Raw genomic sequence first — 18179 nt, forward strand, 5'->3', positions numbered from 1 at the left:
CTCCCAGAACTACTTAAAACCTTAACAGAATTTGGCACAGTTTCAGGTTACAAATTAAATTCTCATAAATCCCAAGTGATAGCCTTCAATTATATACCTGATGGTCCATTTCAAAATAAACTGGGGGATGGAATCAATTTCCTACCTGGGGATTATTATTGTAAAAGACATGAACGATCTAATTCCAGCCAACTATGACCCACTTATGACCAAAATTAAACGTGATTTAGACAGGTGGAACCTGGTTCCTTTCCTAGGCTTTATGCAACGGATCGAAGCAATAAAGATGATTGTACTGCCTAAATATTATACTTATTTCAGACGATACCAGCTGAACCTCCAAACACTATGTTTCAAGAAATAGATAAATTATTTTCCAGATTTATATGGCAGGGGAAGAAGCCCTGGATTAAATATAAAACCTTACAATAGGCCTCTCACTTCCTAATGTTACAAATTACTACAGTGCAGCTCAAATAAACCCAGTGATGGACATTTGCAATCCATCATATGTAGCTAAATGGAAAGAATTGGAATATCAAAATAATATTCCTATGCAGGCTGTGATAGGAAATGTATATCTTTTGAATAAAATTGATCAAATTAATCCTTGGACAGAATCGGCACTTAGCACTTTGACAAAACTTGTTAAAGAGTGTAATGAAACTTACTTAAGGATTAGGTGGATAGTATATGACGAAGACTTCACTCCACCAAAGATTGACAAAAACTTTAAGGCATGGATTGGAAGGGGGTTAGTAAAATTTGATGATTCATACCCTAAAGGCTGCTTGTGAAGCTTTCAAGATCTAAAGCAGACATATAACCTTGACAACAAAGATTTCTATAGATTCTTACAAATTTGTCACTACCTTGAAAAAAACCACTATGTGGAATTATAACAATTTTACTCAAATCTTATAAATCACTTCCAAATGATAAACTAAATTCAAATTTATATAATGAATTGCAAAGTATTAAAGGTGAAAACACTACATGTTAAAGAAAAATGGGAAAAAGAAGGTAATTGTTGTGTGGGCCGCTGAAGAGAAGGTACTGCTGGCCCACCACCACCAGATGGCGCCCTGCTTGGAGTGCGGGCTTCAAGCAGAGGGCGCAGAAACTAGTGGAGTGACAGCTGTCACATCATCACCAGCTGTCACTCATCTACGTCATCCTGCATAAAAGTCGGACTGCAACTCCACCTCCCCGCCGAGAAATCAGCTACCATTCAGGTAATTTTCTCTGCTGACTTAAAACATTGAGTAATAATCTGAACTTCTTTGCAGTCATTTTCCTGTGGTGTTTTCCTTATCTGTGGGATTGGCGTTTGGTGTGATCAGCGACGGCTTCGCTTCACACCCCAACCAGATAAGTGATTAGACAGGAGCTGCACGAGTGTGTGATTGGAGGTGGAGGTGCTCCCTCCCAAAAGAACACAGACTGTGGGATTACTGAGTTTGCGAACTCACACTCATCAATACTGTTTCTGTTCTCTGCCAGCAGTACCGGGTCTGACTGCTGAAGACAGTGGCCACCTGGGGTGCAGGGCTTGGCGGCTCCGGTGTTCTTCAGATCCGTTGGTGGTGGAAGCTGTGTGGGATCTGTCTGGCTCTTCTCTCGCCAGACGTCTTCTATCTTCGAGCCTGCCCACACGTCACCTTGTGTATAATTGACATTCCACAATATTGTTATTGTCTGTACTTCGTTGTGCGATTCACAACATTAAATTGTTACTTTTTGGCTTATCCATTGTCCGTTCATTAACGCCCCCTGTTGTGGGTCCGTGTCACGACACCTTCCCAACAGTAATTTTGAATTGAACATGGACGAATGGTCTAACGTACTAGACAATTGATCTAAAAGTACGTCATCACTCTCTTGGAGGGAATTTGCATGGAAAGGGGTGATTCGTTTCTTTAAAACATCAGCACAGAGGTTCAAACGCAGACACATCATGTTGGAGGATATGTGGGATGAAAAAAGCTCACCACCATCATGTTTTTTGCAGTTGTCCCAAACTGTCTCAATTCTGGGTAAACATTAAAAGCACTATTGACAAAGTCTTAGGAATAATAACTCCTTTAAATTTTGAGAGTATGTTTCTAGGGAAAAGGCCTGATTGTATTAAGGGAATTTGTAAAAAAAAAAAATCTGTGGAATAGTATGTTGGTTGCTTGTAAGAAAACAATAACTAGGAAATGGATGTCTGATAAATTACCCACCATAGAAGAATGGACAGATATTGTCAAAGACATTGCTCAGATGGAAAAACTGACATTTGCACTGAGACTCAACCATGATACATTTCAGGACTACTGGAAACCATGGATAGGCTTCAAATGACACCCACTTCTGCTGCTACTCTGTTAATATTTTCATTTGCCTGTTTATTTTTATTTTCTTTGTTTTTGTTGATGTTTATTATTATATATTTTTTAAAAAGGAGGGAATGTAATGGCCACTGGGAACACTATTCTTGAGAGTTAAACTCCAAAGATAATTATTGTTATGTATGAATGAACATAATATGTAAATATTCTAGTGTAAACTTCCAAATAAAAAAGATGGCAAACAAACGTGTTAATTGGCCTGAATTCTTTGGAGCTTTTTTCACTTTGTTCACTTTTTAAATTCTTTTCTAGGTTTATGGCAGTATATCCAGGACACACGTGACTCTGTCTGTGACCTGGAGAGCCGACTCCAGAGGACACAAGACAATGTGAAAGAGCTTCAGCACTACATGCAGGCCTGGGCCGTCCCCATTTTCAGTCGAAAAGAAGGCAAAAATGACACACTGCTCAGTCTGGAGGACAGGACTGAGAGATTGGACAAGGTTTACAGTTTGATACGGTCTTCAGGAGAAAAGATCCACTTTCTACTTAAGGTGCTTAAAACTGGTTTAATGAGAGAGTGGAACCTTGACATTCTGCTGAAATCAGTAGCTTTAAATGTGAATGTGATTCAATGTGATTCATTGTGGATGTCACACTCCATTTTGTTTTAGAGCAATCTGGAGCTGTTGATTTGCCTTGCTGCAGTGATGTTGGTAATTTTGTCTCAGTGTGGGACAGCCATGGGAAATGTAGTGCCAAGAAATTCACCACTGCTTCTGTGATTAAAACTACATCCCTGTTCATGAAATATTAATTATATTATCTGACAAAGTGGAAGTAACTTTCAATTTGGAAAAAATTGGAATTGTTGGAATTGGAATGTGTGTTGATCCACGGACTTGACATATCTTTAAAGAGGTGCAGGTAAGGTGAATTGGAAACTTTATAATTGCCCAGGTTACATCAGATCATAAAGTTCAGAGTCTGTTGTGTGTCCCAAAAAAAGAAAAAAAAAAGAAAATATAGCCATTTAAACGCACATACTTAAACATCACACTTCCTGTTTCAGCATGTGAGAGACAGAGCACTGTCTCTGGTTCTGAAAACAGAACACAGACAGTGCTGTTCTTTTTTCAGGACCTACTGCTTCTCTTCTCTGGATTTTGAAAGAAAATCAGTTTATGAATTGAAAGAATGTGTCAGTAGCTTTAAATGTGAATGTGATTCATTGTGGATGTCACACTCCATTTTGTCTTAGAGCAATCTGGAGCTGTTCAGAGCTGAGCCGTCCTCTGAGGAGTGGAGAGTCTATGTGGAGTACATCGACAACATGATCAAAGATGGCTTCTTGAGCAGCATCAAGTGCTCCCTCAAGTTCTTTCTGGATAACACGGGTAGGATGTTCACTTCCGGGCTTGAACAAAAATGAAACCGCTTCAGATAAAACACTCAGATTCTGATTTGCCTTGCTGCAGTGATGTTGGTAATTTTGTCTGTGTGGGACAGCCATGGGAAATGTAGTGCCAAGAAATTCACCACTGCTTCTGTGATTACACAGTTAACCAGAAAAATCATCATGACAGCTTCTTAGAAAGTTGTCCTTTGGGGCTTTTGATGTCAGCCTGGTGTCCGCCTTTATTGGCCGTGGAAATGAAATAGCTGTTGGCATGAGTTTTGTCAACCAGTTAAGAGGGTCTGGGATCTGGTTCAAGATTTGTTGGATTCTTGCCAGACTGCCAGTCTCTCCAGTGCTTCTCCTCCTCGTCCTTTGCTTATACTCAGTCTTCTGATGCTGGTCTGTCTTCAGAAAGTCTTCTTTGAAACAAAGTCTTCCTGAGTGAGTCATTTTCAAGTAGAAGTGTCTCAGCTTTGATAAAAGCAGAACTTAAATTCAAACTAAAGACTTGAATATTGAAAATACTGTGGAGAGAAGACAAAATGGCTTGATTCATTTATTACCTTTATCTCATCATCAGACACCAGTAAGGCATTGCTGCCTGTCTGCCAGAAGGCCCTCCATTCTACCCAGTTGGGACAGTAGTATTGATATCTTCCTATTTTGCTGTTGCCCATTGTCATTCTGGTTAATATTCCATATAGCCAATCAGTAACACCTTCTTTGTGTAACTATAGCAAGAAAATAATCCGTTGCCAGTTTGCTGGTCCTGTCGCAACTTCACCAGACCCCCTTCAGGGTTTGCAAACGTCTGTGTCCTACGGACATGTGGCCTTCTGAGACAGTGGAGGATGAGCCAGCTGCTCTGAAGTGAGATGGTCAAGCTCACAGAGCATTTTGCGATTGTGTCATGAGCTTTTTCTGCCCCAAGCACCTGTGTTAACCCCCAAAATGTGCATCAGCTGCAAATTGTGAATTATCCGCACCCGTTAATTGCAAAACATGAATGCCCAAAAAATGTCTCCCAAAACGTGAACGCAGTTCTCGCAAAACGTGAAAGTGAGTCTCGCAAATCGTGAATGTCATTCACGATTTGGTGTGGAATTTTGTGTGCTAAACGTGAATACAATTTACAATTTGGTGTATGGTGCTTGGCCCCAAAACGTGAATCTGCTGCAAATTGTGAATTATCCGCAAATTATAAACCACAAAATGTGAATATTGAGGAGAATATCCCGCAAAACGTGTTCGTTACTTTCCCCATTTAATTTAAGTTTAGTTTTAAAACATCAAATATTTTGTCATGACACAAAATGGCAATTTTGACGTTAACAAATATTGTGATTAAAACTACATCCCTGTTCATGAAATATTAATTATATTATCTGACAAAGTGGAAGTAACTTTCAATTTGGAAAAAATTGGAATTGTTGGAATTGGAATGTGTGTTGATCCACGGACTTGACATATCTTTAAAGAGGTGCAGGTAAGGTGAATTGGAAACTTTATAATTGCCCAGGTTACATCAGATCATAAAGTTCAGAGTCTGTTGTGTGTCCCAAAAAAAGAAAAAAAAAGAGAGAAAATATAGCCATTTAAACGCACATACTTAAACATCACACTTCCTGTTTCAGCATGTGAGAGACAGAGCACTGTCTCTGGTCCTGAAAACAGAACACAGACAGTGCTGTTCTTTTTTCAGGACCTACTGCTTCTCTTCTCTGGATTTTGAAAGAAACTCAGTTTATGAATTGAAAGAATGTGTCAGGATGGGCGGTTGCCTGACACCAGGAGCAGACCCGTGAAGCAGACTTCCAGACTTGGTTTAGGGGTGTGAATAATCATGGTCTTCATTCCAGGCTCAGGTTCAGCACACAGGTGATCAGTCAGCAGAGCAGAAGCACAATATGGGTTAGACAAAAACGCAGTCATATTCAGGCAGTGTTCAAAGGCACAAGCAAACACAGTTTTCAAGGATGAGGCAAAAAGGCGTGGTCGAGGAGGACAAAGCAAAACACGGTACATGGCAAGGCAAGAAATCAGGACAAAATACAAAGGCTGGGATGTGTGCATAGAGCGACAACAAACTGGCAAATGTGTGGTAGCTGGGTGGAGATTAAATAGGCAGGCGTTAACAAGGTGCACATGAGGAATAATCTAGAAGGGGGTGTGGCTGGTGAACAAATAGTATGGATGGGACAAGATGGTGAGGAAGGGAGTGCGCAAAGTGGAGTGATGTAATAGACAAAGATATGTGAACAGGTGCCAAGAGTGTGAGTAAATGAGAACACAAAGCAGATTGGAACAACGTGTGAGAGCAGGGCACAAAGCTAGTGGAGTGACGTGACAACACAGACAGAGATGTGAGAGGGATGAAAACATACAGCAGATGCAGGATGTGGAGTGAAACAGAACTAAGAACAGAGCTACAACTTAAGACAAAATAAAATATAACACCGAACTGAAACATGACAAACCGATCAGAAAACATGGAGCATAGATACTAAAGCAAAACTAAACAAGTATTAATAGCAAAATAAACAAGTGATAACCTAATGAAAACTGCATGAGAAAATAGAGATAAATACTAACACTAAATTAAACCAAAACTGACTTAACAAGGCGGTAAGACAAACCATAAGAAAAAGCAGTGACTAAATAATAACAGAAAACAAATCCTGACATAACTGTGCAACAAATATTACAAATGAGAGGAACTAGATAAAACAAGTGATAAATTAAACAATAAATAAAAACGCAACTGACTGAAGAAAACTAGAACAGAAAGAAAGGCCAAAGAAAAAAGTAACAAAGAAAACAAAGTGACAAATCAAAACAGAACAGAGAATAATCACATGATGAAAATAAAATAACTAGTGAATCAAGACCGGGGCATGTGAAGGGCGAAAAAGAGAGTGAAAACCTGAATCAAACCCCAGATCCGGCTGAAATCATGACAGAATGTAACCATGTGTTCTGATTATTTGGATTAGTAAAGTGCATAAATGCTTCCCTGCCGTAGATCGGCTCATGCGCATGCAATGACTTGTTCAGTCACTTTGATCTGCTGTTTTAAGCACGCACAGCCTGAGTTTCACTGCACACTCGAGTGCACAGCATGCACAGGCGTTACCGGCGTGGATCTATATTTTAAATAAACAGTAATTATATTTAATGCAGCTTTTGCTTGTAATGATATATCATGTAGGTATTTTAAGGCAGCCAATACGTTACGAATTATGGATACAACCGCCATATAAATAGTATGATTGAGTTGAAAAATATACATACAATAATTACTGGAACAACAGTGTACACTTAATATGAATGTACAGTCCTGGGGTCCCCTGCTGGAGGTGTTGCCCCCACGACCCGATCCCGGATAAGCAGTTGAAGATGAGTGAGTAAATTGTATTTTTTTTTTTGCGTTGTGGACACAGGGTTTGCGATAAGGATTTCTTGATATCATGAAAAATATTCATGTTTTGCGAGTCCCGTGTTCACCTTTTGGGAGATGTTTTTCAGCACTCACGTTTGCAATTGACAGTTTGGGGATAATTTACGATTTGCAACTGATTCACGTTTTGGGGGTTAGCAACCTGTCGCCTGGCAACCTTGACCGCTACACATGAAAAACTACTGGAATTGGCATAATGTATATACAACTGTTCATACGGAGCCCAACATTGCTGAGTTTTTAGTTGTTAAATTTTCTAACCATTTTGTCTTGGACAAAACAACACATACAGTGACTCATGGGGTTGTGTGGGCTGCAACGAGTACACCTGTTGTAGCTTTCATTTGCATGGGAAAGAAGGATGCATTTGTCAGCCACATTTCAAGGAGACAGTCGTGCCAGTCTGACACATGCGGCGACGAACGCAGCATTAGACGGGTGCCGCTCCTGAATTGGGGCACAGCCAGTGACTCTCTAGGTTGGGTAATTAGCATGTTGCTGGCTCAAACATAAGGCTGTTGAGTGCTGTTATGAGAAATCGTGTATCCTTCTAATATAAATTTGAGTAAGATTAGCTTGCTATCCAGTTAGTGATTTTAGTTAATAATTAAACCTTGTAGCTTTGATGTTTGCTGTATGAATACAAGATCAGTAATGCTCCACTAATAACACATTAGTTATGGCAGAACCGACATGAGGCCACTCAATCTCTTGTTGTCTAGCTATACCAATTCTGTTAGAAAGTGCAGATAAACATTTCGCTCCTGCTATGTTGTGTAACAACATCACTTGTGGATCTGTAAATGCATTTAAATACTTAAATACGTAGATTTAAAAACTTTGTTACATCAGATTTTCTGCTTCTATAAACTGTCCTCACACTGGATCCGAGATAATATTTTGTAAATGAGATAAATTAGTGTGGGAGAAGCTGTTGACAGAATGATAAATTCTGCTGAATCCTGTTGAGATAACTGAAAGTGTTGATGGTGAACATGTGTTTCTGATGCGATTTAAAGTGTTTCACATCATTTATTTCTGGTCTAGACCAGAGAATGGCTTTGGCTCCTCTGTTTGAGTCTCAGCTAGATCTGAGTGTCCCTGACATGGTGTTCAGTCCACCTTTGGAGATTGGAGCAACAGGCAGTTTGTTTGACCTGGTGGAAAGCCTCACCACTGATGTGTTCAGAATCACCTTGCTCGTGCCGCGCCTCGCCCAGCACAGCCCCTTCCCCCACTACCAGGTACAGAAGACTTGGAGCATAAATTAACTGAGTTCCACTGAAGTTCAGTGAATTTCTTTTTCTCTCTCTCCTCTTTTCCTACATAGCATGATATGGAGGACATTGCTGACCTGGCAGAAATGCGTGTTCTCCTCATGGAACGCGTGAAAAGCGTCATGGCAACATGCTGTGAATTTCGTAACTCTCTTGAGCGCTACAGCTACCTTTATGTGGATGATCAGAAAGAATTTATGCGTCGGTTCCTTTTGTATGGCGATGATATCCAGGAGATGGAAATATATGCTGACAGTGGCATCCCAGAGAGCCCGCCAACGTTGGACAACTTCAGGGAGCAGGTGGACAGGTATGTAATGGACAAGCATGTGTTATGAGATTTGGTGGTGGTCCCTCACATTTTCCTTGCCAAAGAAGAAGTAATATATAAGTCCTGAGGCCCGTTTATTCTGGTGCTCATCTGTCGATTTGGTAATGTGAAGTGGATGAGATTTGATAACACCCCCCGGACAGGATGTCACTCTGCCACAGGTCACTTCCCCAGGATGAGATTTGATAACACCCCCCGGACAGGATGTCACTCTGCCACAGGTCACTTCCCCAGGATGAGATTTGATAACACCCCCCGGACAGGATGTCACTCTGCCACAGGTCACTTCCCCAGGATGAGATTTGATAACACCCCCCGGACAGGATGTCACTCTGCCACAGGTCACTTCCCCAGGATGAGATTTGATAACACCCCCCGGACAGGATGTCACTCTGCCACAGGTCACTTCCCCAGCTAAGGCCGGTACCCAGTTACAGCTGGGAGGGCCGAGTCGATGTAGATGAATTGTCTTGACCCAGAGGTAGCATGAGTGGGATTCGAACCCAGGTTTACATATTGGCAGGCCAGCTCCTTATCGACTGAGCTACCTGCTCTTTAAGTTATTTTATGACATTAGCACATAGAGATAAATGCTTGTTCTTCTAAATCCATTCTGTTGGGTCATTATAATGCAGGTATGAGACGATTTACAAGGAGGTGCAGAAGCTGGTGCCAGTGCAGGTGTTTCATGGGTGGATGAGGGTAGACGGTCGAACGATGAAGAGCGCCTTGCTCAACATCATTAAAAAATGGAGTCTGATGTTCAAACAACACCTTGTCGATCATGTAACCAACAGGTGTGATACATGCATAAATATGTAGCAGAAATAAAGAACTTTAATGTTGAAAAATATTCATGCAGTACAGCGTGTGGTCAACTGTTTAAATGTAAAAGTCTTCTTAAAGTCTGAAAAAGCACTTTATTTTTTTGGTGCAGCTTGTATATTAATTGAGATCTAAAATCTTACATTTGACTGTTTTCCCCTCTAATTCCCATCATGCAGTCTTCATAGTCATGGTCTTCTTTCTTAGTCTCTCAGATCTGGAGAAGTTCATCAGTGTGACTCAGTCTGGTTTAGGCAAGCAGATGGAGGAGCTTGACTACAGCAGTCTGGTGGAGGTCTTGGGTCACCTGCTAGCTGTTAAGGAGCGACAAAATGAAACTGATGTCATGTTTGAGTCTCTTCACCAAACCATCGATTTGCTGAAGGACTATGAGCAGGAGCTCCCACATGTGGTGTACCAACAGTTAGAGGTAAAGACTGATATGCAGTAACTTCAGTTAATTTTTTTCTTTGGGGTTTTGTGTGTGTGTGTGTGTGTGTGTGTGTGTGTGTGTGTGTGTGTGTGTGTGTGTGTGTGTGTGTGTGTGTGTGTGTGTGTGTGTGTGTGTGTGTGTGTGTGTGTGTGTGTGTGTTAGGGTGACCAAATGTCCCACTTTGAGCCCCAAATTGAGATGTCTGACTGTCCATCTCAACCATCTCAATTCTTTGAAACCATCTCAATTTGGGGCACAAAGTGGGACATCTGGTCACCCTAGTGTGTGAAATACCCATTTTTCATACATGTCACTCCTACCCTCTTAACTTCTCGGTCTATTGCTACTACAGGAGTTGCCACAAAAATGGAAAAATTTGACAAAGGAGGTGATGGTGGTCAAGCAGCAGGTGGCGCCATTGCAGGCCATTGAGTTGGCCAACCTGCGTCAAAAATGCGCTGCAGTCGATGTGGAGCAACACAACTTTAGAGAGCACTTTCATCAGAAAGGACCCTTCAGGTACAACCCCAAATCAGAAAAGGTTGGGACGATATGTAAAATACCAATAAATGAATAATGAAAAATAATCCTCACATTGACTTTGATTTCTATTTCATTGCAGCCAGTATGAAACCATGTTATTTCATGCTTTGTGTGGTCAATTTAATTTTATTTGTTAATATACATCCATTCCTGCATTGAAAGTTCAACACATTCCAAAAACATTGGGACCAGGGCAACGTATTCTAATTAGCAGGATTAAATCATCACTTTTATAGCCAGCTTTCTTGAGAAAAGTCAGGGGATGGATAGATGACATGTCTTGGACTTGATTTACATCAGTCATTCAGAAGCAAAAACAGTATGGTACTGTATGGTAAATCTGTGTCAAATAGGCAGTTATCAAAAACTGAGTGGCCATGCTGGAATGAGACTAGTGAGGGAAGCCTATAACTCAGAAGCCTGTAACTCCTTCAGAGCTGTCTGGGTGTCTTGGTGGCTTCTCTCACTCGTCTGTTTCCATAATCATCACTGAGTTTTTGAGAACTGGAGACTTGACACAGATTTACCATACAGTACCATACTGTTTGTATTTCTTAATGACTGATGTGAAAGGCATCCTGTCTAGGGTGAGCCCCACCTCTTGGCCAGTGAGCGCTGGGATAGGCTCCAGCTCCCCCGTGACCCTTAATTGGAATAAGCAGGTATAGAAAAGGAATGAATGATGTAAATCAAGTCCAGGATATATTCATTGATTTGGAAACGTTCATCCAGTGAGAGTGCCACGTAACTCGTAGGGTGCAAAGGGATTGTATTAAGTCGCTTGCTGAATTAAACCAGTCTGAATGATTAACGAGCAATATGCGCTTGAAGCTGGCATGTTGTTATTTAAATGGCTTGTACATTTAGGCCTGGAACACTTCCTAATCTCCATGTTGGGACGAGAACTGAGACAGCTGATATCTAGCTCCAGGCAGGTGGACGGATGTACATAAGTACTTCTACTAATTCCCATATGGGTGTTTCTCAGAGTGGGTTAACAAGAACTCCAAAATATTACTTTTGAAAGGGTTGAATGTGGGGAAAAGTTCTTTGAATGTTATCCTAACATTAGAGAAAAGTTCTTTGGATGTTCAAGTGCTACATTCACAAATATTGTTATGATAATCGAGAGAAAACTCTACACCCAAACATTCTTTAATAAAAAAACAAAACAAAAAAAAAACATTACAATGACCAAACAAAATAAAATGATGAGCAGGGAAGATCATCAAGTACATTTGTAAAATAAAAATGTCACCTTACCTCATTTTGTGAAGAGTGTTACCATCTCCGGGTTCTCACATCTGACAGGGATAATTGAATCCTAACATAATGATAATTAATTCATAGGTAGAGATTCTTCATCATAATGTGTAATTGTCAGATTAGTTGTGTGTAATTGGTCTCTTAATAGCATGGTGATTATTTTCCCATTAATGTCATGCGAGTCATTGTTAATTGTCACGGTGTTGGTGCTGGAGGCTGTTGTCTGGTTCCGCTGCGGCCAAGTCGATCCTGGCAAACCTGTAGCTGTTTGTTCACTAATTAAAGCTTGATTTTTATGTGTTGTCCAGGTTTGACAGCAAAAAGCCCTACCAGATATTGGAACGCTTCAACCAGGAGATCCAAGAGCGGGAGGCAGTGATGGCCTCCTTGGTGGAATCTGCCAGCTTGTTTGAGGTCAACGTCCCTGACTACAAACAGCTCCGACAATGCCGGTAAAGCCTGAGGACAGGAGCTGGAGTGAGAAGATACCACAAACCCATGCCAGATTTCAAACTAATGAGCCATTATAACAGAGAATGACTTTTACATTGGCAGTCTGTGTCTGACGTGCTGCTGTTTTCATGCAGTTTTAATTCAGTTTGTCTCCTCTTTTTCATCTTCGAGGCATGAATTGGGCCTGTTGAAGGAGCTGTGGGATTTGATCATGGTGGTGGAATCTAGCATGGCTGCATGGACAACCACACCCTGGAGAGAGATCCATGTGGAGGACATGGAACTGGAGTGCAAATGTTTCTCTAAAGATATACGATGCCTGACTAAAGAGGTGAGGAAAATGGGGAAGTAAAGCTTGGATGGAGAATATAGTTTGGTGGAAGGTAACAGTAAATCACGAGTAATACTCATCTGTAAGTGGAAATTAACTTGGGGAAAGGAGAGCGTTAACTTCCTTTTTAGTCTCAGCTGCACCTGGGATCTTCATGTGGAGCCTTGTGCAAGAGCCTGTGTTACTTTTTCCAGCTCAGGCAGGGATGGAGAACATGCTGATGTAAACATTGCATATTAAGTTGCCTTAATTTTAGGGCCTGGTTGGATCATTTTAGCATTTTTATTTGTATTGCAAGGTTGAAATGATGCATTGTGAACCCATTAAAAATTGATATAAATGTGCAAAGACTCAAATTGGTTCAGGTGGAAAATGAATTGTGATGCTCATATGCGCAGACACACCAGCGACCGAGGTGAAATTAGTTTTAGGTCTCTGAATGTCAAACCTACACTGGAGATGTTCCTAGTCGTGTGAAGATCTGGCTTTGCTTTCACAAAAAGATGCATTGGATTCCAGCGCTGTGCAGCTGGGTGATGCAGATGATATTTTAGAGCGTTCATAGCATGAAATTCCAAGATGTAACCCAAATGCATAAAGAAATAAATGCTGCCTTTTCTCATGCTTCTTGATTCTCGTGTTTGGAACTGGGCCGAACTGACCACCAATCAGACTGAGCCTTTTACCACGTGACACTACTGAAGCAATGGCCAATGAGAAATGTAAAAAATGGCATTTATATTTATATAGTGACCCTGCAGTAATGTTTGTGCTATAATGTTTTATCTGTTCAAGTGCTCTCTTTGATTATTGGCTGTCTGGTGCATCGAACATGTAGGGAGCTAAGGCAGGTATGTGATTGGAGGAGCAGGAAGAAGTGGAGAGTGTGTGGGGAGTTTCAGGAGTTGTTCGGAGCTGAGAGCGTTGCTATGTTGTTGGTGTGGTTACAGCAGACAGTAACCGTTTTGTGCTCTATAATAAAAAAGCTGTTTTGCTGATTCTCCCCATAATCTTACAATACCATGTTTTAAAATATGTAATTCCTTAATTGAAAATGTTGAAAAGATTTTAAGTTTATGAATATTATTATTTCAAAGTCATTGTATGCTGGTTGTACTGGATATTGTGGATCTTTGATACACTATTTGTAATATTTATGAATAAGTAATGTAGTTTGAAATATCAGAAATTTAAAAATGAAGTAATTGTGTGTCAGGAACTTGCACCGAAAAAGGCTAGACACAACTTGCAAGACTCACGCAGAGGCTTAGGGTGAGAAAAAGGATTTACTGAAACACCGGGCAAATATCAGTACATGGGTAGGCATGCTAGAATCAGCAACGGTATCCAAACCATGAGACTAAAGCCTGCTGGTCTTCACTGGCTTGACCTGACTCACGTGGAATGTCGGATGGACATGCATGGTCCTGGGGAGTGCAAGCCGTACAGCCACAGGGTGAACAATCCTGGAAACGGGAAAGGGACCAAGAAATCTGGGAGCGAGCTTCTTGGAATCCACCTGGAGTGGCGAATAAACAAGTAATAATTGTCGATTAATTGCTGTATCTTGTGCAGTTTGAGTGTGGACATAATCTTCTTGTTGTTGCACTTGTAATGACAATGACAATAAATCCCATCCATCCATCCATCCATCCATCCATCCATCCATCCATCCACTTAATTTTTACCAAGGAATGCACAAATTCTCAAAAAGCGTTTCTGTTCCCCTTTAAATAACAGGTGTCTTTAGGGAAAATTAGAGACAACTGTGGGAGAACAGCCAGGAAGAGGGCGTGGCAAACAAAAGGGACAAGAGACACCCAAACCCAACCCCAAACACGAGACAAGAGCATGCAGTCAGAAAAACACAATGCAGACAAAACCTGAACACAAAGACAAACCCAAACATGAATACAATGAAAATAAAGAAACCCACACAAGAAATGGCAACCCACATGACATTGTCATGGACATACATATATTTGTTGCTTAATCAGCAGCGTGGCAGCATATTTTTATTTCTTTATTTTGATTTGTTGTTGTTTTTTTAATCTATATTTAGTTTTGTTACTTAGGATTCAATTCCATTTATTTATATATACAGCACCAAATCACAATATATACTCAACAAAAATATAAACGCAACACTTTTGGTTTTGCTCCCATTTTGTATGAGATGAACTCAAAGATCTAAAACTTTTTCCACATACACAATATCACCATTTCCCTCAAATATTGTTCACAAACCAGTCGAAATCTGTGATAGTGAGCACTTCTCCTTTGCTGAGATAATCCATCCCACCTCACAGGTGTGCCATACCAAGATGCTGATTAGACACCATGATTAGTGCACAGGTGTGCCTTAGACTGCCCACAATAAAAGGCCACTCTGAAAGGTGCAGTTTTGTTTTATTGGGGGGGATACCAGTCAGTATCTGGTGTGACCACCATTTGCCTCATGCAGTGCAACACATCTCCTTCGCATCATCCGTGAAGAGAACACCTCTCCAACGTGCCAAACGCCAGCGAATGTGAGCATTTGCCCACTCAAGTCGGTTACGACAACGAACTGGAGTCAGGTCGAGACCCCGATGAGGACGACGAGCATGCAGATGAGCTTCCCTGAGACGGTTTCTGACAGTTTGTGCAGAAATTCTTTGGTTATGCAAACCGATTGTTTCAGCAGCTGTCTGAGTGGCTGGTCTGAGACGATCTTGGAGGTGAACATGCTGGATGTGGAGGTCCTGGGCTGGTGTGGTTACACGTGGTCTGCGGTTGTGAGGCTGGTTGGATGTACTGCCAAATTCTCTGAAACGCCTTTGGAGACGGCTTATGGTAGAGAAATGAACATTCAATACACGAGCAACAGCTCTGGTTGACATTCCTGCTGTCAGCATGCCAGTTGCACGCTCCCTCAAATCTTGCGACATCTGTGGCATTGTGCTGTGTGATAAAACTGCACCTTTCAGAGTGGCCTTTTATTGTGGGCAGTCTAAGGCACACCTGTGCACTAATCATGGTGTCTAATCAGCATCTTGATATGGCACACCTGTGAGGTGGGATGGATTATCTCAGCAAAGGAGAAGTGCTCACTATCACAGATTTAGACTGGTTTGTGAACAATATTTGAGGGAAATGGTGATATTGTGTATGTGGAAAAAGTTTTAGATCTTTGAGTTCATCTCATACAAAATGGGAGCAAAACCAAAAGTGTTGCGTTTATATTTTTGTTGAGTATAAGTTGCCCAAAGGTGCTTCACAAGGGTAAGATAAAATATAATTTCAGTTGCAGTTTTAAGAAGAGGACACATTTTGCACAGTTTGTAGAAGTAAATGAATATTTTTCAGTCTGTAGCTCATTTTGTTTAAAAAGTCCTGAGAACATCATATTGTGAACTCAGAATCATGAATTGTATTAAATCACAAGTTGAGCCGTTCTGTAACTGCAAACCAAATTTATCAAGATATTGTGCTTGTGTGTGGCAGTAAAGAACCAACAAAACAGTTTTACTTTTAGCTGCATAGTAACAATGTTGGGAACAGACACAATAATCAATTAATTAAAGCCAATCAAATGTTTACTACAGTGGATAATCACTCCCAACACCTTTTCAAATGTCAGTAAGTAAGTTTTCATGTTGCTGTCGTTGTCCTTTCGGCTGCTCCCATTTACAAACGGATACAGTCAGATCCACATTCGGATTTGGCACAAGTTTTACGCCGGAAGCCCTTCCTGACGCAACTCTAGTTCTACCTGGAGAAACACACACAGTCCCTGGTGTTCCGAAGAGGTCTCTCATCCTAACCAGGCTGCTTAGCTTCTGAGATCTGATGGGATCAAAATAAACTGCACCACATGATACCCAGGAAATGTAAGAAAAAGTTATAAAACACCAGAATTTCACTGTTGTTCTATAAAGCAGAGATCTGTTGCTCCACTTATGCAGGTAGTGGAGGTAAAACAACACATTATATCACAACTTCAAATAGCTGTCTAAAGTTATTCTGCTGATCCCTGTGTGTGTTAGGTCAGAGCATGGGACGCCTTCACGGGTTTGGACAGCAAGGTAAAGAACCTTCTCATCTCCCTGCGGGCTGTGGCAGAGCTCCAGAACCCAGCGATACGAGACCGGCACTGGCATCAGCTGATGACTGCTACTGGTGTCCGCTTCACCGTGGACCAGGTTCTTGCTGTATTCACTGAAATAAGCAAAAGGAACATATTCCTGACTGTCCTATTGCAGCTGGAGTTTATGAGCAGTACAAAGCAGTTTTTATTTTTAATATCTGCAATAAACAGCACGGCTAATGATGTGGTGATAATTTAAGAGACAATACAAACAAAGCATTTTTCGCCAATTATTTCCTTGTTTTCTTCTGCAGCTCTATCAGCATCCTCGCCGGGCGTATTTGTACTAAAGAAGAAAGATCAGCTGAGAGCCTTTTGTACTCCTCAGCAGTTTAGTTTTTTACAAAATTTGTAATAAAGGAGAAACAGGCAGACTTTGATATCAGCTTTTAAAACTCATAAGCACTTTTACATTTAGAATGCTGAGAGTTTCATGATGAGATCCACATCTGCTGACCTTTGCTACTAATATGCAGCAAACTGACATTAGTGTTGCCATCTAGAGGCAAAGAAAGTAAAATCTACTGCTTATTGTGCAGCTGAAATCAGTTGGGTTTCTTGTTGTAAATACTGAAGTTCGGACTGAAACAGCAGGTTCACTTTGTCTGCGCTGCAGCTCTGCAGTGAGATGATATCAGGAGGGTGTTTTTGGTTTCACTGTCAATGATTAACCAGTAATACCAGACTATGCTCACAGATAATATGTTATTTGTCACATTCTGTAATATATTTTATATGACTTAATGTCTTTGTGCAAGCAGGAGACAACTCTGGCTGACCTTCTGCAGCTAAATCTGCATTGCTTTGAAGATGAGGTGAGAGAGATTGTGGACAAGGCTGTTAAAGAGATGGGGATGGAGAAAGTCTTGTCTGAGCTCAACTCCACGTGGACAGGTTTGTTCTGAAATGATTACCATATATTCCAGACTGTATGGCACACCAGAGTATTAGTTGCATTTGTTCAAAAAATGCATGATGAAGAGAGGGGGGAAAAAACAACAAAATGCAAGTCACACAGGTTTATTTATTTTTTGATAAATGGTGCTAACCACTTCATGCAGCAAGAAGCAAAATAAATTTAATTGGCACATTGTTTATAGTGCAGACACTCCATTAGTGAACAGAAGCTAATGGGCCAATTAATGTTACTGTATGCGGCACAAAAAGCTCAAGTGTAAACTGCTTCTCATCACCACTGAACAGACGAAAACATTAAGCAAAGTTGATGTGAGATATACGTGCATTATATCTAACAAAAACTTCTTTCCACTTGTAGCTGTCCATGTCATTGGGATTCTGAGTGTCCCACAAAATGTAAACAAGTGGAGTACCAAGTATTATGAAGGTTATACCTTCTCGTTATTAAAGACTGTGGTCTTTCAGTTTGAGAGCATGATTTTTT

General features: G+C 40.8%; 1 protein-coding gene across 1 annotated transcript in view; it reads left to right on the top strand.

The window, feature by feature from the left end:
- The window catches only part of dnah9 (dynein, axonemal, heavy chain 9), a 396633-nt gene that overhangs the window by 95914 nt on the left and 282540 nt on the right, over positions 1-18179 (top strand). The window contains exons 15-25 of the mRNA XM_034193818.1: positions 2646-2887; positions 3595-3730; positions 8237-8433; positions 8520-8776; positions 9433-9594; positions 9830-10052; positions 10408-10574; positions 12173-12316; positions 12489-12648; positions 16677-16832; positions 17539-17671. Coding sequence (XP_034049709.1) covers positions 2646-2887; positions 3595-3730; positions 8237-8433; positions 8520-8776; positions 9433-9594; positions 9830-10052; positions 10408-10574; positions 12173-12316; positions 12489-12648; positions 16677-16832; positions 17539-17671 — 1977 coding nt within the window. The remainder of the gene's footprint in view (positions 1-2645; positions 2888-3594; positions 3731-8236; positions 8434-8519; positions 8777-9432; positions 9595-9829; positions 10053-10407; positions 10575-12172; positions 12317-12488; positions 12649-16676; positions 16833-17538; positions 17672-18179) is intronic.

This window comes from Thalassophryne amazonica, chromosome 18, assembly GCF_902500255.1.
Source record: "Thalassophryne amazonica chromosome 18, fThaAma1.1, whole genome shotgun sequence".
NCBI classification, from domain to species: Eukaryota; Metazoa; Chordata; class Actinopteri; order Batrachoidiformes; family Batrachoididae; genus Thalassophryne; species Thalassophryne amazonica.